The 20,678-nt window shown below is 50.1% G+C and overlaps 1 protein-coding gene across 2 annotated transcripts in view; it reads right to left on the bottom strand.

Moving 5' to 3' along the window:
* The window catches only part of SMOC2 (SPARC related modular calcium binding 2), a 154,447-nt gene that overhangs the window by 86,352 nt on the left and 47,417 nt on the right, over positions 1-20,678 (bottom strand). For both annotated transcript variants that reach the window (XM_060114962.1, XM_060114961.1), the window contains exons 3-4: positions 12,702-12,808; positions 11,658-11,757 (exon numbers count right to left, since the gene is read on the bottom strand). In XM_060114962.1, coding sequence (XP_059970945.1) covers positions 11,658-11,757; positions 12,702-12,808 — 207 coding nt within the window. The remainder of the gene's footprint in view (positions 1-11,657; positions 11,758-12,701; positions 12,809-20,678) is intronic.

Below are 20,678 nucleotides of genomic sequence, written 5' to 3' on the forward strand. Positions count from 1 at the left end.
GCACGAAATTAATTCCACCTTGTTCCTAAGATGTAGAAATAATTTTAACATAGAACCACGTGTCCCTGGATAACCTGCTCCAAATATTTTGCTGCACAGAACTGGGCGGGGGGGTGCAATCCCAACAGGGCATGTACTTCCTCATCCAACTGCCTCTGGACCAGAAACCCCCCCACGCCTTCCCGCCCCAGCTTCCCCCAGCACCCTGTCCTCAAGGACTCGGGAGACAGGTGAGCATCACTCTCCACACAGCAAAGCTGCTGGGCAAAGTAGAATCCAGGAACCCAGAACCACAACGCCCCTCTTCTTGCTCTTTCATTACATCTTTCTGGAGGTAAGAATTTGCTGAAGAACTCCCAAGAGTTGGAGCAGGTGAGATTCCAGGATGTAAGTGCAGAAAGGGAGCCTAGAAATAGGAGCGTGGCTGGCCGTAAACAGCTCTGCAGACCATGGGCTGGTTGGCTGAACCTTCAGACAGGAACACTCTGCCCCTCAGATTCCTATTTCAAAGGACACATTTGAATTCCATTTGTGAGATCTCATCCCATTTAAACGCTATTTTAAAAGGGTGGCTTTTTTAGCAATTAAGGTATGCATTTCTGGTGGAGGAAACCACAGAAAGACAATGTGAGGAGACTGTCTACAGTCAAGCGGAAGAATAATGAGCCCTGTAGCCCTGAGTCCTTGGTTCAAATCCAGCTACACTCAGTAATGCCAGCTTGCTGCCAAAACAGCGCCAAGCAGGGTGCAGTGTTTGCTGAAAGGGTTGGTGGCCTAAGATGAGCCCTTTTCACAAGCACTCAGTGTACCTTAGAAATGACTAAGGGGCCGAGGGGCTGCAATGTGTGCAGCCAGAGGAGCCCTGAGAGGGTTTAATGAGGTCAGCTCACTGCAGGCAGGCACTTGCTTAGCAAGTAGATTGATGGTCCTTCAGAGCACAGTTAAACGAGCTGCAGTGATGTATTCCTTTCTGGAATCTCATGTCCTGGAGCAGATTCGCAATGTCACATGGCTTTGCTTCAGCCAGAGGGAGAGAGAGTGAGACAAGAGGGAGAGAGAGAAGGAAGGAAGGAAGGGAGGGAGAGAGAGAGAGAAAGAGAGAGAGAGAGAGAGAGAGAAAGAAAGAAAGAAAGAAAGAAAGAAAGAAAGAAAGAAAGAAAGAAAGAATGAAGGAAGGAGGAAGAAGGAAGGAGGAAGAAGGAAGGAAGGGAGTCGAAGCAGAGGCTGCAGTCTGCCGTATCTTCTGGACGGGCATTTCTCTCCCTGCTCCTTTGAGCTAGGTTACTAGACTGTTGACCCTGGGCTCTGAAAGCAGAGGTCCCACAAAGCTCTGCACCTAAACCAGGTCTCACCATCCTTCTAGGCTCTTCCTCCAGGGTAAGGACTTCGGGCTTTTCTCAGGAGCTGTCTGGCTGCTCTGCCTACCACTGTCTGGTCAGGACCACGTGTGGATGACGTGGCTGACCACGGCGACTGTGTGTTGTGGGAAGAGGGCGGAACGTGTGTGACAGGGCAAACACCACTACCTACCAGCTCTGTGCCCTGGGCAGAAAGCTCGGTTCCCTCATCCGTAAACTGGCAGTGTGGGGACCTCCCTCACAGGCTGGAAGAAGCCAGCAGAGAAATCAACACATACGAGGCCACAATGACTTTTCACTTAAAATATTTCAGGACACTCAGGTATTTGCATGTTGTTTATTCCTCCTGTGGCCTCTCCCTTCACGTATGTATATTTTATAAGTCAAGAGGGTAACAGCCGCTTGCAACAAAGAGCAAGGCTGTCTCCACTCAACAGCAAATGGTTAAAATGTGCAGCCACTGGCAGGATACCTGCGTGACATCGGCCTCTCTGTGGCCACTTTCATTCATTCATTCATTCATTCAACATGTTCACGGGATACAGCACGAAAAAGTTCCATCTACTTTGGAGTGATAGGCATTAAGCAGAAATTATTCAAATAACTCATATTATAGCTGTGTACATAGTCTATACAGTTCCTTCTGTGTGCTGGTCACCATTCTACGCACAGCACATACATTAAGTCATCTAATGATGGCAGCAACCCTGAAGTAGGTGCCACTATTATACCCATTAGACAGATGAGGAGACTGAGACCCACAGAGACGTGTAACAGCCCAAGGTCACTTGGCCAGTAAGTGGCAGACCCAGGGTCCACGCCTGTGCTTTTAGCCCACAGGGGAACTAACCTGGTCTGAGCAGTCAGGGCTGGCCTCCCCAAGGAGGCTGGAAGGAGAACCCCCATGAGGCAGAAAGGACAGCAGAGGGGAGCCAAGAGCACAGGCCGGCAGTGACAGGAGCACAGCAGGTCTTAGAGCCTGGCCAACGTGCGGGCTCCAGGTGTCTCTCTGTAAACTCCATGTCTGTGTCCTTCTACACACATCCTCTGTCTGCAAGGACACAGGCAGGCTCTCCTCTCACCTCGGCCTCTGCAGAGACCAGTGCGCAGAGCCCGCGTGTGGAAGGCCTGGGCGTAACCTGAAGGTTAATGCAACCCTGGCCATTCCTGACAGCACTGCTTGACTTCAGACCTGCTTACGCACTCCTGGCTGTGGACAGGCCCAGGGACTGGAGAGCAGAGGCAGAAAAGGGCCCTGCCTGGAACACGTGCTGGGGATGCCAGGGCCAGGCGCCGAGTCCATGTTGGAGCCAGAGTTCCTGAAAACAGCCCAGGCCCAGGGCCCTTCTGTGGGTGCTGGGGGCAGTCCTACAATTGAAGCAGCATGTACAGTGGGAGCTGTTGAGGTGACTTTAATAAATCAGTATGGCATTATGCCCCGCCGTTTACTTCCCGAAGTTGATGGGGATGCAACTCAGTTAATGTTTGGGTCAAAGCAGCTGAAAACCTGGGAAGTCCGAGCACCACGTGGCCCATTCCACCTGCCTTCAGAACGGCATCAGGGCAGCCCCGGGGCCGTGTGCTGCCCCGGCCCCTCCCCAGCTGGACCCCGCTGGCCGAGTAAAGTGAGACACTGCCCCGTGACCTTGGGCGCCTCACCCCACTTCTCATCCACCTTCATTGTTCACTCCCATCCTCACCAGCTTTCCCCCTCAGCAGAAACCACCCACAAAGCCAGAGCTTTTTACCCAGTGCTTCTGACACAAGAAAGAGCCTGCCCTCTGCAGTCAGAACCCTTGTGGACACACTCCAGTGACCAGGCTGTGACCAGGGCCCTCCCTGAGCCGCCCTGCGAGGCCAGAGGCCGGGGGACGGGCTCCAGGAAGGTCCAACTGGGAAGTGGGTGAGGCAACCTGACCTACAGGGCAGCAAAGACAGGATCATCTGGACTGGGCGCCGGGGCCCCTGGTCCCTCTGTCTCCAGTGAAGCGAACAGTCCAGGGGGCGAGCAGTGGTCCCTCTGAGCTGCACGCGCATCCTCTGGAGCACGGCCGGCAGGCCCAGGCGCAAAGGCGCGTGCCTCTCCGGGGCCGACGCTGGGGCTCTCAGGCCAGGTCCCCTCCAGACTGCCCACCCAGCCCTGTGCCGGGGAGGCCTCGGGCATTCTTCCGAGACCTGGGTGCCCCGGGGGAAGCTCTGCCCGCCACCCCTGGGGAACCCCTGCAGCCACACCCACCTTCTCAGCATCCAGGCACACCTGCCGAAGCGCATCTTCCTCCACCAGACGCCCGAGGGGCTCGGGCCAGACGCTCCTATGCAGCTCAGGTGACGTCCGGGTGGTGTGACTGAGCTAGGGCCCCAGCCGGCTGGTCAGGCCACTTGGAGCAGACACGGAGCCAAGCCCTGTGTCCCTCGCCCAGGGATGGCCAGGGGCTGACACTGGAGACGGGCCACTGCAGGTAGGGGCTCTCGGTTGTCCCTCTGCCCAAGAGCACCAGTGTCCTCACTGGGAAACTTGTCAAAGTACGAGACCTCAGGCGTCCCTCCAGACCCATGGAATCAGAAATTCTGGGGTGGGGAGTAGGAATCTGTGTTGTCAAGCCCTTTGTGGACCAAAGTTTGGGCACCAGAGCTCCAAGGAAAAGGGCTTGGCCTGCGCTCTCTGCAGTGATTATTATTATTGTATTCTTTTTGTTATTATGAACTTGTCTATGTCTTGTCTGTCAAGCCCCAGCGGCTCCCGCAGACCCACCAGGATGTCTCCTTTTTCCTACTTTTATATCTCTGTGGACCCAGAAACTAAACAAAACTGGCTCGTCTCCCCGCAGTGGGCCGCTGCAAAATTGATGGGCTGGAAGAAGGCCCGCCCGGTCCCGAAGGACAGGGGGTGTCCCCTTGGGTTTACTCTCCCTGGGTCTTTTGTCTTACCTAGTGATTCTGCCTTTGAATAGTTGGGATTCCTGGCTACATGGGCTTCAGACAAAAGGGATGTTCAGACTTCATTCACTCTGAGCTGAGCACCCTGACTGTCCCACATCTGAGCATCCCCTCTCAAGATGGTAAGAGAAGAAATAAGCAAATCACAAATTTTGCTTTAAAAAATTGAGAGATTATTTCTGGATTTACTTTCCATCAGTGTCCACTTTAATGTCTTTGTTTTATATTTCTTACTTTAATGTCTGAATGTTCACGTATTTCAATGGCCAGAGAAAACAAACATCACGATCATTCTTGCAACAGGGTCATTCACAGTCAATAGCTTCATGAATCTTCCCAACGTTTGACCATGGCAGTTGTACATTTAAAAAGGTGCCATAAAAAATTGTTCTGTTTGTTTAAAAAAAATAAGGAAAATACATATACTTGTTTTTTAATGCGGAGATATGGGATACCTCTGGAAGAGATTAGCCATTGTTATTTATATAGAGTTATATGTTCTGGGACCATTTACTTCTAAAAGACCTTTGAATTTATTTTATGAAGTTTTGTTAAATATTAGAAAATATGAGAAAAAAAGCTATTTATGGCTTAAGTGTGGAAGAGGACAGTTTATAGAGTACGCTTTTAAAGTAATGAAAGATGCGGTTAAAAAGTAGCCACCAAATTAAATGTATAATGAAGTACAATAATAGAGCAGAATATAATATAAATCAACTATTATACACCAGAAAGTACTTTTTTCCAGAAAGGAAAACTAACAACACCAAAATGTTGCCCATCAGGTAAATAAATAATTCAAAAGAAGTCCAAACTGAAAAGGAAAAGACAGACAGACAGACAGCTGTGGCTCTGGGCGCAGACATGCCCCAGCACCACGGCCAGTCAAGGGCCGAGGGAAAATCTGGCTCCTGGCTGGTGCTGGTCAGACGGGGTCATCAGAGGTCCTTAACGCTGATTCTCAAACAGGCTTCTAAGTCTTGTTTAGCACAATAACCGCACCTCGTGATCTTTTCCTTGAATATTTGACTTAATTTGTAAAAAATCTTTCAGTGTCAATTAAACACCTTCTGAAATTTCCACAATCTGGAACTTTTATCAGAAATTTTACATATCCCATGTTGGCTGTATCAAATTACTATTTTTTCTCATCATGGATGTAAAATGAATTTCCTCAATACTTCAAAAATCGTCATAACAGTAGGTGTTAGACAGTAATATAATGTATATTTTTCTCTAAAAAGTCACTTCGTTAGAGAAGTTTGCACTGAAGACTGGCAGCAAAGCCAACCCCTCCCCTGGGGCTCACCTCCGTCTGAAACGTGGGCTCCATTCAGTGCCTCTTCTACGTCTTGTTACAGTTGTTTGTTTTCACATTTCCTCACCAGTAGGTATTCAAATGTTCTATTTTAACAAATATCATTTTCAAGAAAAGAATTGTTAAGCCTGAAGAAAAAGCCATTTTGACGGGAAAAAATGTTCCCTCTGATCTGTAACCTTTCCCATCAAGCAAACGACTCTGAATGTGCATTTGAATAATTCTCATAAAGAGGTACTTCAGAGGCACAGCTGTGTTGTTGATTTCAATATTTGGGAATTCAGTTGTTCTGGATCTTTCTTTCAAGTTCCTCAGCTCTGGAGGGCCCTTAACTTATTACCAGGGAAATTCACTGGTGAAAAAAACAGCTTCTCTTTATAAAGTGAAAATTTTCAGAACTCATAAGGATATTCACAGAAACATGGAGTTCCACCATTTCAGGTAGAGGCCAAAACTTTAGGCATGGTAGGAAAATGCAAAGATCATAGTTCAATTAATGCAAATAACATATAGAAAAGATATTCAGTCTAATCCAAGTTTCTCTGTCATTTATAACCAGGTCTTCCAAAACCCAAATTTAGAAGTTGGTCCGAGAAGCTGTCATCAGAATGCATATGAGCTGAGTAAACTCCCAGAAACGACCACTGACTTGCTCATTCCTGCAAAGCTTTCTTTCTATCATTAAAATCAATGAGTAGATCGTATTCTACACTTCGAGAAGGAACTCCTCAAACACTTGATGTGGCCATGGCCGGTTGAACAAGATTTCCACTCCTTCCCCGGAAACATTGTCCCTACGACTGGCCTTGGTTTAAAGAGGGGTGCATGGCGGTGCGGGCGGAATCTCAAGCCGCAGCTATGGGTGTTGCTCAGTATCTTCTATAACCTGAGGTCTGTAGCTTACTTCAAACACATACCTCAAGCTGAGTTACATATGAAGATTCTTTGGATATCATAATATTAAGAGTTCCTGCATGTAGGCTCGGCTTACAATGTCTTCAACTGCTTTGTACTCACGCCAGGAATAAACTCTTGGCTAGGGTGCACGGTAACAGAGGGAGATGAGATTAAAACCCCGAAGCTCTTTCCAATTAATCGAGAATGGGTCAGCTACAGAAATCCTCCCTCGGAAAAAGGTCCTTTGTTTTTAAGCTCTCCTCCCGCCCCCAGCAGTGTCAGTCTTCAAATCTTTAGAAAGAAGAAGAACAAGAGAAAATCCCTACAGAATAAATATAAATCAGCTGTGCCCGGATGGAGACCTGAGGACCCGGCCCCTCAGCAGCAAGAAAGACGGAGGGAAGACCCAGTGGGCTGCCTGGCACTGCCTTGACCGTCCTGAGCATCCCTGGTGCAAGTGAAGCCCCCTCCCCACAGCAGACCCATGGTCTAGACCAGCAGGGCCGGGGGTATCATCTCCAGGAGCGCCTGCTGTCAGGCAGGGCAGGGCTGGGAGTGCATCTGGATGTAGCTCAAAGAGCAGCTGTTTGGTCCTGAATGCGTCTCAGGGCAACATGCTGCTGCTTCCCCAGAAGAGGGAAAGCCCTTCCCGCCCCTGCTCACCTCCCCACCTGACTTGGTAAGGCGAAGAGCAGACCCAGAGCCCCTTGAGGCTAAGCTGTGGAAGGAGACCGTTCTGCCCCTCTCCTCTGGGAACTCTCTCCTCCAGACGCCTCCCTGCGCTCTCCGGATGGTGAGTCGCCCCTCTCTGGGGGCCCACGGCTTCCGCACGGAACTCCCAGGTCCTCGACGGGTGGGTCCGGCTGTGGGCGCCTGGTCTGGCAAAGGTTCGGTAAATGCTGCTGGTGGAGATGGTCGTTAACGAGAAATGACGGGTGGGTTTCTAAGGCGGGACGAGCGTCACGGGACCTGGCCGCTACCGCTCACTGAAGGGACGGCTTTGATCCCGTTCTCAGGGTCCTCACCGCGTGGGAATGATCCCGTCACCAGGAAGCAGGGGCCAACGGGGGCCAAAGGGGCCAACGTCTCCCCCGAAGCTCCCTGCCCCCTAAGGCTTGAGCTCCACTGAGATTCACGAGTCCGAGTCCGTGGCTGGAAGAAGAGACAAGGCAGGTCGCCCCTCGTTGTGAAAATCTGTGCGATTACCTGTCAGCCCCCCGAGCAACAGTGGTCCAGGAAGTGCGCTGACTTGGTGAAAGCTGCTTAAAGCAGGTGGTGGGTTCCAGGGCCACCGAGGAGTCACCGCAGTGGGTGGGGCGTGGCCCTCCTTGTCCTGCAAGCACCTCGCTGGGGCCTGGACAACACGGCCCCGTGGTCATGGAGCTCAGAGCTGGGAGTTACACATATTCGAACTCATTATTTCTTATAAATAAGGAATTCAAGGCCCATGAAGTCACATTATGGTATCTGGCAGAAAATGTGGGCAATGGAGACAAAAGCATAGATTTAAATCCCAGCCCCGTCACTTACATGCACAGGGGCCTCCGGTCAGGCTCTCACCTGTAAATAGAAGGTAAAACCACTTCTACCTCGGGGGCGTGACGCTGATACAGGACAGCCCCGTGAGTGAGCCCGGCCACTGTCGGCACCGACATGGGCGCCCGGCCTGCTCTCCCCCCTCGTCCTACACGGCCCCTGGCAGATGCTGACCCTGACACTGGTCTTCCCCAAACCCTCCTACAGTCTCTTTCCTGCCATCCCTCCCCTGCAGGGAAGGGGCCGTCCTGACCTCACCTCCCCTTCCTCTTCCTAGACATCCAGCACCTTCCCTCTGTCAAAATCCTCGGGAAAGGATGTCAGATAACTTAAAACCTCGGGGAGCATTTAAATCAGTGTGTTACCCCTTCCATGGGCTTTGCATCTTTAACTTTCTGAATCTGTGAAACATCACACTCACACATGAAGTGCATCAACACAAACGCACAGCCCAGTGACTTACCACCCTCGGTCCAGGGAAACTGTGTCCCGGCAGGGGGAGGGACCCCCAGGCCCAGCCCTCTTTCCCATCACAAAGTCCTCCCCGTTCCACACCTCACCGCTGTCCTGAGAGTCTGACCACTGAAGCTGAGTGTTGTCTGGTTTTTGAATTCTAAATGGGCTTCGGTGTTCCGGGCTCCAGCCCCCTCACGCAGACACACTCACTGGAGCCGCGTTTCACTGCAGCAGCTCCTCTGTGTTCTCGCCGTTCCTGTCCTATCCGTGGGCCAAGCAAGCACGTGATCTCTCCCTCAGACACCAGTGGACGCTCGTTGGCTTCCAGGATCTGGTCATCACTACCAGCATGCCATGCACACGCTCTCACACGCCTCCCGCTACAAAGCGGGCCCGTCTGCAGGGGCAAAGCTGAGGGCACGTCGGGGGCCCCCCGGGTTCACTGCTGCTGCCCCTTCCTGGCTGTCAGGGAGTCTCCCTGGGGGGCTGGTTTGCATCTCCCTGCTACCGATGAGCACAAGCACCTTTTCCTATGTGCACTGGTCCCTAGAATTTCCTCATTTATAAAATGCTGCCTGTTCAAGACTTGTCTTTTTCTGCTAGATGGCCTCATTATCCCATTCTTCTTACTGATCCATAGGAATTTGGTGCTTTGCGTTAATGGCTTAAAAACACATGACTGTGAAATAAAAAAAGCCTTCCCTTTGAAGGTCTTTCTGGGAGGAATGGGCGGGGGGACGTGGATGCTGGGGCCCCCTCTGTTCCACGGAAATCAGCCGTGAGTGGATGTCCCCCGCCCTCCCCAGGGGCTGTTTCAACGTGTGTCTGCACCAGTTCATAATAAACATACACAGGCATTCTAAGTGACCGTTATTGTTTATTGCTAAGTTTTAATGTGTGTCTGTACCAGTTCATAATAAACACACACATGCATTCTAAGTGACTGTTATTGTTTATTGCTAAGTTTTAATATCTTTTTCTGATTTTCAAATTTCTATAGAATGTGCATATATGGTAAGCTCCCTGCGAACTCCAGGGCCAAAGACCACTGTTGACTGCTGATGTTTATCTAGTTGTAATAAACTAGATGGAAATCATTCCCACGCTCTACAGAGAGTAGACAAAGCTTGTCAGCCCCAGCAGGTGTCAGCCAGGGTCCCAGGGAAGGGAGGAGGACGCCCCTGGGGGTTTGCAGATGGAAAGTGACCAGCTGACATGCACGTTGTTAACCACAATCTCTCGCAAAGTGATGCTCATTGCCACGCTCTTGCACGAGATTGGTGAGGGTGTGTCAGTACCTGGTAGGAAGTTATGTTACATTGTGTTACAAAAGTCTATCATAAACTCTGTGTGTGCGTGCACTCAGGACTCCCAACACTCTCCCTTAATACCAAGATTCTCTCAACCACCCCCTCCAGCGCACAGTTTCCACATGTTCCGAGCAAAGGCACCTGCTCTCCCCCACCCATATCTCTGCAGAATAAAAGCATGAATACAGCTGGGGATTCATAGAATGTTCCCATAACTCTGGCCAAGCTGCAAAACCAAGCCACGGGGGTGAAAAGGGAGGCACTCCTACAGGGAGCTCGGTCTCGGTCTGGGAGGGAGCCTGCCCTGCCCACATCACAAGTGTCCTCAGAGACACGCCTTCGCCGCCCCCGCTGGCATTTTCCATGCAATAAACACCAGATTCTAAGCAAAAGGGAAGAATACTCTTGCTTCCATAACCCATCACTTGAAACAAAAAAGTCCACATGGGCAGTGAAAAAAATGGAGCATTTCTATACAGCAAAATATTGCTGCTACCTGGTTGGAAAAAATGTGAGTGAACAGTACAGTGGTTTGATTCTAGAAACAGAGTGTTACAGGGAAGTTATAAGAAATCCAGCCAACTTTGCTCATGGTTTTCTAAGAAAGTTCTTTCAGACACTACTTAATTTCTCAAAGGTGTCACGAAAATCACAGAGATAGGTATCTCCTCTGTTGTCTCCTTCGTAAAATAAGGCTAAGCTTGACTCAAAATGCGGTTACTTGGTTGAAATGAAATAAGCATTTGCAAGTAACTCTCAGAGTGAGGGACACACACAGAGGCCAACTCATTATGCTAATTTTTTCTCTTTCATTTACTCCATGAGCTTGTAAAAGAATTATTAGGTGCAAATGTAAGCTGACTAAAAATATATTTACAGCAATTTTTAGATCTTGGATGACAAAACAGTTTTAAAAATAAGTATATTTTAATTCCACATTATGCACACCCCCTGGCTTTTAAGTGATGACCAGTCACTTAAAATATTAGGTTTTGTGTTACTGCTAATTACGGACGTCATCATTCTGAAGCAGTTATGAGTTCTGACCTGTGCCTTGGCTCCTGGTATAAATGTCTGAATCATGAACAGAATTTCTAATTATAAGATGCCTGTTCTTGAAACAGAAAAGGGGCCTAAAAGTAAACTGTAAATACACGTTTCAGTATTTTACGTGAAAATTCAGGAAGATGTTTTGTATTGTTACATAACAGTATGTTTTTCCCTAGTAAGCTTAATCTAGTAATTGTGACACAAGGATCATGAAATTTCTTCATACATGGTCTGATAGGTCTCCCTTACCAATTAATCAAAACTCAAGCTGCAGACCATTTTCAAACAAAAATGATCTGAATCTTTTATAACATTTTTGGTAAAATATTAATGGAAAACAGACCATTTTATGGATTCTTCTCCTGCCAATATTATTACCTTCAGTACATGAGGCCCTCGGTAATAAAATAACACAAATAAACCATCTGGAAAGGGGTCTGTGACGAATGATCCACATACAAACGCAGAAATGTTCGCTTTTCTCGGCCAATGAAAGCACTTGGTCCTTCCCACTGATGACCACAGTCCTTGTGGTTATTTCTAAACATTAAGAGTCCCGAATTGCCATAACCGACCGTGGTTCAGACCCAGATCCTCCATTCCTAAGCTCTCTTAAAAACAAAGTTTTCATAATACTTTGTGCTTTGTCCAGTGACTCAAGTCCATTCCCAACATTCCTCATAATTCCACCTAAACTGAATTTCTTTTCAGTTTTGAGCAAACATTGGTAAGATGATCAGAAAGCAGCCAACAATGTCAGTAGCAGTTTCACCTCGTAAATTCAACTGGACCTACCGGGACACCTGGGCGTCTTGTGGGCCACGGCGGTGCCGCTGATGGGCCTCCCGTTGGGTGTGACGCACCAGCAGTACCCCGTGTAGCTGTGGCACTGGACCTGCAGGAGGGACGGGACGGGACGGGGCAGTCAGTGCGAGTGGCGCCCGCCCTCCGCAAGGCCCCCTCCACCACCTGCAGCCCAGCCTCAATTCCAACGCAGGTCCAGGAGGCCTGATGCTTCCTGAGTCCTTGCATTTGAACACCCGGCAAACAACCTGTGATGCTCTGGAACCTGGGACCTTAGGGACGAAAGGGACCAGAGGTGTTTATAGTGAACGCTGGTGGGCGCCAGCCCGTAACTGTTCAGTATCTAATCCTTCATGTTTGCAATGGGGCCCGAGCCCGGATCTTACAAGAGGGAAACCCAGGCACCAAGGAGTCAGGACAGTCAGGAGACTGCGGTCCGGCTGCCGGCGGGATGTCCTGTCACGGCCCCAGCTCCCCACCACCACCAGCCAGCCAGCGTGGGCACCACCCATGGCTCCAGCTTCTCTCTGTCTCTCTCTCTCCTTCCTGAGTCTTTCAAAGGTCAAATGATTGTTGTAAAATACAGAGTCACATAATTATTGGATGGCTCACAGCAGATCCTGTCTTGTGTGTGTGTGTTTTTTTTCCTACCAGAAGCTGTGTCAGTTAGCACAGTATTTCAGGAATTTGTTTCCCTTAATAAGAAATCACAGTATTGACGATAACACTATTGACACACTCCAGGTAGAGCACCGGGCGATTGGACGCCGCCACTGACTAACGAGGCGACCCCGGAAACTGGACGTGACCTTGGCGCGTTCTCCTCCATGACTAACACTGAACTGGAGCTGCAGGCTCAGCCGTGAGCCGGCCTGGAGGAAGCCGTGCGGTCCGTCTCCCAGCAGTGAGGGGGGAAAGCACAGCCGTGACAGGAGCACCTGCGCCGGGGGAGGACTCGCCCTGTTTACGACAGCGACCCCCTTGGGAGGAACCACTCTGAGACAGAAGGGAAGAGCCCCGCCCCGGGCTGCACACCTGGCTGTAGGTGCCGTCGTCGCTGCACTCGGGGATGAACACCTGCTGCAGCTCCTTCCGGGCCTGTTCCTGGGTGTACTTCCTCTCGGCCACGCACCTGGACACGTCTGCGGGAAGGCACAGGGCGAGGGCGGCAGTCAGGCCACGGATGCACGGCAGAGGCGCCGCGCGAGGGGCCCGGCGCGGAGGGTGGCCGCCCGGCGGGCACCTGGCCGGCGAGCAGGATCCCCGTGGGGAGGCCGGGCCTCGGCAGGAAGAGCGGGAAGGGACGCTCTCCCACGTCCGGTGAACGAGGAAGTCGAGGCTCTGAAAGGCCACTCGGCTTGTCCGTGGTGAAATGTGGACTCTGATTCCCAGACAACGCAAGACGGGCAGTAGCCCCGCCGGTCACAGACAGACTCGGATCCTAGGAGGGCCGTCGGAGCACAGGGGCCAGGCCACGTGCCAAGTAGGGACCAGGTCTAGGAGCCACAGTGAAACTCAGCCCGAAGGCACTGCCCTGGAGGGAGGGGGGCAGGCGGGCACCTTGGGGGCACGTGCCTTCCTGCCCTCGGCTGCGGCCCAGGGGACCCGTCCCATCTGTGGTCCACCCTTGTCCACCTGGCGGCCTCTTTCCTCTGCATCTGAGTCTCTTAGGATGTCAGAGCGATACCAGGCTCCTGCGCTTCTCACCTCAAGGGGAAAGTCCAACAGTAAATCAGATTAAAGGGTCAAATATCTTTATCAGTCCTCGCACTGAGCACAAATTTCCACATATTCACATGAAAATACTACAACGTGATGATTTGATACAAAGCACGATGTTCCTACTGTTTCTTAGGAAGAATCCCCTGGGACACCGTAAACTAGTAAAAACGGAAAGACTGACACAGTCAAGCCCATCTAACCCAGCTCTGGACGGCAGGGATGAGGAAACAGACACCAAGACCCGCCGTGGAGACCTGCGATGGTGGGAAGGCAGGGCCTGGGAGCTGCCAGCCCGCTCCATCTGAAGCAGGTACCAGAGCCTGTTCATTCCTGATGCTTGTCTCAGGACCTGGTAGGAGTTACACAGGTGGGCCAACCCCCAATAAAGGCCCCTCTTCTCACGACCACAGGCCAATAAAACATGCTGTGCAGAATCTGCGTCCACCGCGGGGAAGCACGTCCCCAGGGCTGCCACCACTAGCCTCACGCCCTCAGGCAGCACCCCAGGCACATGTCTTAGTTCTTTAGACCGTCATCTGATGTAGCTCCTTTGAATTTTAGAAGTTGAAAAGAATGGCTTTCCCCATTTTTCTTAAGTGTTTCCAGATTTAAATTACAAGTTGTCTAGATCTGGAAGGCCCTCTGGACACTGAGATAGTGCTTCAAACGAGTGCACTGCCCAGCATTTTTAGATGGTGACTTTCTGATAGCTTGGCAGTAAAATCTCTTGGCTACAATGAAATGCCATTTGGGCACGAGCTCCAGGGCTCGGGGCTGCCTGTCCTGCAGTGTCCATGTCTGAATACTGACTCTGCTGCCGGAAACCCTTATCTTGGACTCTGTGGAAGCCCCGTGGCAGCCGCCTCTAGCAAGATGGGCCTGCGCATCAGGGGGAACACGTCCAGGCAGGCTCAGGCCTCACGTCTTGATCTGCATTTTCGCCAGCACTCGGCAACATGTGGTTTTAATGTAGCCTGTGTTTTAGCTGAGGAGAAATCACTGCTCTGCTGGACTTCGGTCCTCATTTTTTTAGCATAACCTGTGGTTTGACTGTCTAAAAGGAAAAGTGACATGAGTTCTCAGCTTGCAAGGTCTCCATGAGGGTACAGACGGGGTTACAAATTACTTCTAACATTTGAACTAGTGTGGAACACGCCAGAAATGCAGACATTTCCCAAACCACCCACGGGCCCCGTTCCGGCCTCCAGTCTTCTGGAGAAGACTCCGCAGTTGCCACTGGCGGGAGGGCTCTCAAACCTCTCACACGGACGGCACATTCAATTCCGGGTTTACGTGTGGCACGTGGCTGAGGACTCAGCCACAGGAAACCAGGGAGACTTTGCAGCAGGAACTGCAAGGCCCGTGTCAAGCATCGCTGAGAGCTAGTCTGTAGCCGCCTGCAAGGCAGGAGCGCTCCTTGCCTCACACCAGCTGCCTGTTACTCCCTGATCCCGGAAAGCGTTAGTCAGGGGCAGGGCCTTCGCTCCTGAGAAGAGGCCGCAGAGCGTCCGCCACGTCCATCCTACGGAAATACAGAAACACGCTGGGGAGGTCGCCCCAAATTAGTAACATCTCCCTAGTGTTCTTCTACTTTGTTCTGTATTTTATTGTGGTTAGGGCACTTGACATGAGGCTGACCCTTTCGGAAATTTTCTGCGTGTACAGCGCACTGTCGTTAACGCCCCCTTGTGCTGTGTCCCCCGGCCGAGGTGCGGGACGGCTCATCCTGAGCGGCTGGAACGCTCCTGTGCCCTTGACATTGCTGTAAACCATATGTGGTTAACAGATACACCCTGGAGGCTAAATTAAATGCCCTTCTTTATAGAAATCAAAATCTTAAGCACAGCCTCAGAATTATATTATTCTCAGTTTTTCCAATTTGTCCATCACTTTTAAGTGGAACACAAAGGTTCAACAGTCTTGGAGCTGAATTTACAGGTGATACATTTCTTCCCTGATTATATTTTCTCTCTTTACGCTTCCTGTGGTGAGATTAAAAATTAAGCAGGGGGGCTTCCCTGGTGGCGCAGTGGTTGAGAGTCTGCCTGCTGATGCAGGGGACCTGGGTTCGTGCCCCGGTCCGGGAAGATCCCACATGCCACAGAGCGGCTGGGCCCATGAGCCATGGCCGCTGAGGCTGTGTGTCCGGAGCCTGTGCTCCGCAACGAGAGAGGCCACAGCAGTGAGAGGCCCGCGTACTGCAAAAAAAAAAAAATTAAGCAGGTGCTTAACTGTTCAGGGGACTTGTTGAGATTTTACTCTGGACACTTTAGTTTTAACTGTTTGAGAATTAAATCCTCAAAACATGAGCACGATAATTTGTCCCTACTGTGGGACCACTACACAAAACATAAAATTTGTCATTTTAACCATTTTAAAGTGTACAATTCAGTGGTGTTTAGCGCATCCAAAATGTTGTGTAACCACCACTTCTATCTGGTTCCAGGACACTCTCATCTCCACAGGGAAGCCAATCGCCCTCCCTCCCCCAGCGACAGCACTCTGCTCTCCATCCCTATGGATTTGCCTATTTTAGACTTTCCATATAAATGGAATCAAAGTGTGTGACAGTGTGTTTTCAATGTCCATCCACAGCATTACCTGTGCCAGCATTTCATTCCTTCTTAGGGCTGAAGAATGTCCATCGTACGGACACACCACAGTGTGTGTATCTGCTCTAGTACTGATGGACATTTGGGCTGTTTCCACCTTTTGGTGATTATGAGCAATGCTGTTCTGGGCACTCACGTGCAAACTTTTGTTTGAACCTCTGTTTTCAAGTCTTATGGATATATATATACCTGGAGGAGAATTTCTCGGTCCTATGATAATTCTGTGTTCAATTTATAGAGAAAACACCAAACTGGTTTTCAGTGTATGAACCATTTTACATTCCTGCCCAAAAATGGACAAGCGTTCCAACGTATCCACATTCTCACCAGTACTTATTTTCTGTGTTTTTCATTTTTAATTGTGATAGCCATCCTAGTGGGTATGAAGTGGTATCACATAACTTTTTGGTTCATAGTAATTTTTAAACTATGATCAATTTTTACCTCATAGGAAAATCCAGCTTAACTGAAAATTATAATATTTTAATTAAATCAAAGCATTAAGCTCCTTCTAATCAAGGACTTCAATCACTTTTTTACTAGACCAAAGAAAAACTTTTGCTTTGATGCAAATTTGATCATATTTTTTAGAAAATTTTTGTTATCTGAAAGAGCAGAGACTTTTCAAATAATTTCTTTCCTGTGTTTAGCAAGGCATTGCTAACAACAGATTTTTAATAAAAATTTTTGGATGAGTTCTTTGTTAGTAATAATGAGTTTCGTAAGCAATTTATTTACCTAGTTGTTAATTGTTTTCTCTCAACTGCAAAGTGAAAGAGATTCCTTTTCCAAGGGGATCACAAAACGTGTCTATGCATCAAGATACGTTAGTCACGGAAACTATAAAGATGCACTGCTTGCTCTAAACTAGAAATGAGCGGCCATGTTTTATAGTGGTTGTTTCTAATGATGGTTTTCCTTTAAATAGGAAGCAAATCGTTTCCTACTTTGCTAAAATCACTCAAAACAGGTTTAAGCAATTATTGGAAGAGACAGATTTGCTGCACATTTTATGCAGAAGAATTCTGGAGAAGAACAGTTAAAAGGACCCGAGGAGGCCCAGCCAGAACAAGGTCATGGAGCACTGATGTTTACAGGCGGTCCTGACCCTGACCGCCCATGAGCCCAGGAGCTCTTCTTGTGGGGTTCTCTGTCCATCACACACAGGATGACATGGAAACATTACCCAGAAGAAAGTGGATCGCGTTTCCTTTAACTCTTCCTGTGTGAGTCCTCACCCCAGAGACAGAGCCTCAGCAAGCTCCTTACTGAGGCAGAAACCCTCGGAGATATGTAATTACTTTAGAGTCCCATGTATGAAATGTACAATGAAAGGCTACACTGGGTATTTTTCGGGTCAATAGACCTACTGACCCTGGACCTAGCAGGGCGACTACATGGTGATGGTTTTGAGCACGGTGGTGTCAATGCTCTGGGGACACAGTTCTCACCGCTGGGTCCCCGTGGCCAGCACAGGGGCTGCTCGGACAAGGCTGGGGTCAGAACAAACAAAGCTGACGAGGAAGCCAGCTCTCCCTTGGTAGTGGCCACAGAAATGAGAGCCCGAGGGTGACAGGCCTTTAGTTCTATTGGCATCGAATGAAGGCAGACCCTGTGTTTCAGAAGCTGGAATATTGACCCACCCGTCATTTTGAAGGGCTGCCTCCGAGGAAAGTGAAGAACTCTGTGCCGCCATGTTCTGTGGCATAAATGATACAGAAGGCTGTGCTGTGATAAAGGACCCGCAAGTCTCCAAGGAAGGCTCCCCGTCCACCCACCTGCAGCCGCCCAGCTCGGGCAGAGCCACGGGAAGTGTCCGAACCGTCCCTTGACCAGAGAGAGCATCTTAGAGCCGAGGAGAAAGAAACTGAGTTTTCATCTTAAGTATTATCATTGTAAATGCATCAAGACAGAAACAAATTAGAATAGGAAAAGCCAGGGTATGTTAACTGGGGTGGCCACAATGTTTTTTACAACATTTTTCCGGGAAACAACTGATCAGAGGCACCTCTGTGATGACTGATCACCACAGTCATCAACGCATCACCCTAGGTCCCCGTGCAAGTGATCCCAGGGTCCTTTTGTGTGAAGTTTGGCTACAAACCTTCACAGGGCAGACTGACTGAGGCCGCGTTGTGCTCGCCCCAGCTCCTCTGATGAACTAACTTTGGAGGATTCAGGGCTGCTAAAGCAAACAGAGAAAAGATTTTTTTCACGAACATTTCAACACGTTCTGACCCTGGCTTGAACGTGAGAGCAATGACGCTACCTCTCATTGTGTCTGCTTCAGTCTATAACGAGGGCGCTTCTACCATCAGACCTGTTAGGACAGCGTGAAGGAGTTAAGGTCAACAAGACTGGGGTACGGTTCCTGCAAGGGACAAGCGCCAGCAAGATTAAAACGTCCTGCAACCATACATGTAAAGGGCACTTCCGAGCCTGCCTGTGGGCGAAAGGAGTCTGATGAGACACAGCAGGAAGCAGGGACACAGACCCCCGAGAGGACCGGGCAGAAGACACGGGAGTGCGCGCACGTGTACATAGGTACATGCACGAGACACACATACACACCCATACATGCAGGTGCGTGCCCACACACACACACGCACGTGTACCTATGCACACGTGCCACACACCCTGCATAGACTCCTCTCATGGAAATACCTGTTTCATTGAAGAAAATGGTGGCAGGTTAACTGATTTCCAGCAACCACACTGCACCCTGGTCCTCGGTGCCGTTGTGGGTTAACAAAGCCTCCAGGTGAAGCTACGTGGGAACATCTAGATGCTCTGCCTTCTTCAAAGGCAGTGTCATCCAAAGCCTAAGGAAAATGGCCAGTGATGAAGCTTCCAGCCCACTTCCTGGCTCTCCAAGTCTGAGTAAAGGCTTTGGGAGGAGCACACGTTTATGATCAGAAAAATCTTTGGAGGGAAGGAATTCCTCATCTTCATCTGACCCGACCGCCCTGTTTCAGAGGCGAGAAGGCAGGTGGAGCCCTCCTGGCCTGGCCCCTTAGTGCTGGTTCCATGGTCCCCCAACCTCTGGGAGCCTGCGAGCTGCAGAGGCCAGGACCTCACCCTCCCAACCCCATCTCTGCCCCACGTGGAGATCCACAGCCGGCTGCCTGCCTGGCCACGCCAGTCGCATCAGAGGTACTGCTGCTGGGCTGTGGGCACCACCACTGTTAGGTTTTACATCACGTGTTTTAATAAAATTAAAGTACACAGAGCACTTCAGAGAGGGCGGTACTGTACCAACTGGAGGTGACAAGCACCCTCCAGCTTCGCAGAAAATTCTGCTTGAAAACCTCAGTACTTTCAGGGGCAACAGCCCTGCTGACCACATGTGTGGTTCACGCCTTCCTCGGAATTTCCAGAAATGCAGTGCTGGGAGCCTGAGCTCTCTCCCTGCAGAACTCAGCAGAGTGCACACCAGGCCCAGGTCAGCAGGATGCCCCCTGCAAGTGGCCTGGGTCGCACACAGGGAAGAGGACGGTCATGCGGTCCTGAGGGCCAGGCCTGCCCAGAGAGCGCTAAGGTAACGCCTGGTCACAGCAGCCCAGCAGAGAGAGAGGGCCCGTAAGTCACACTGAGGTTTCTAGGCCAGTGGTCACTATGTGGCCAGAGTGAAAGCCCAGCGTTTTCGCAGGGAGAGAACAAGGGCTCTGGAAGCTCGCCATAACCGCGATATTAATAATAACCCCTGTTGTGGGGCAGGGGTCTGTCTTCTCGACATCGTGGACCCCTGCGTGCTTGTATGCCGGCCATGCTGTGACCCACAGAGACCCCATCTCTGCCAGGGGGCCGCTCTGCAATGACGAGCAGGACAGTGACCATGAGACTCGGGCAGCGAATGAGAAAGGGGACGACGAGTATCAGGAAGCACTTTGTAACAATGTTCCTTTTCTTATTCATTGGTCACTAAAAAGCCCCGGGTCTCGGAAATCTCCAGGAAGTTGTTGCTGTCAGATATCCTTTATAATTCTGTTTCCAGAAATCTCAAAATAGCTCCAAGAACTACCGGCATCTAGACTTTTCTTCTTCTTCTTCTTCTCCGTCTTCTCCCTTTTTTTTTTTTTTTTTTTGGCTTTTTTATTCAATGTCAGAGATTTTTCTTGAAACGAAAGACAGGGCCAATGGTCTCAGATCAAAAGAAAAATATTAATGTGTTTGCTGAGTTCTAAAAACACAAACTCCACAAATTTCTAAGGAAACATGAGAAAAATCCATCAGTGTAAATCAGTGCACTTCTGTTCAAGGTCAAAAGTTAAGAGCAGGGCTTCCCTGGTGGCGCAGTGGTTGAGAGTCCGCCTGCCAATGCAGGGTACACGGGTTCGTGCCCCGGTCCGGGAAGATCCCACATGCCACGGAGTGGCTGGGCCCGTGAGCCATGGCCGCTGAGCCTGTGCGTTCGGAGCCTGTGCTCTGCAACAGGAGAGGCCACAACAGTGAGGGGCCCGTGTACCGCAAGAAAAAAAAAATGCATCTTCACACTTGCCAAGTTGATACTACGATACACCGGCCAATTTCAAAACCGGGAATAATTTAGAGCAAATGCGCATGAATATTCGTATTCCGTGCAGTAGAAGTGCCATTTCAATCTCCTTCTCCCGCTCTCACCTTCATAGCAGAAAGCTCTCGATCTGGGTGTGGTGCGGAATTGGCAGTGGTTGTGCCC

Source organism: Mesoplodon densirostris, chromosome 12, assembly GCF_025265405.1.
Source record: "Mesoplodon densirostris isolate mMesDen1 chromosome 12, mMesDen1 primary haplotype, whole genome shotgun sequence".
NCBI classification, from domain to species: Eukaryota; Metazoa; Chordata; class Mammalia; order Artiodactyla; family Ziphiidae; genus Mesoplodon; species Mesoplodon densirostris.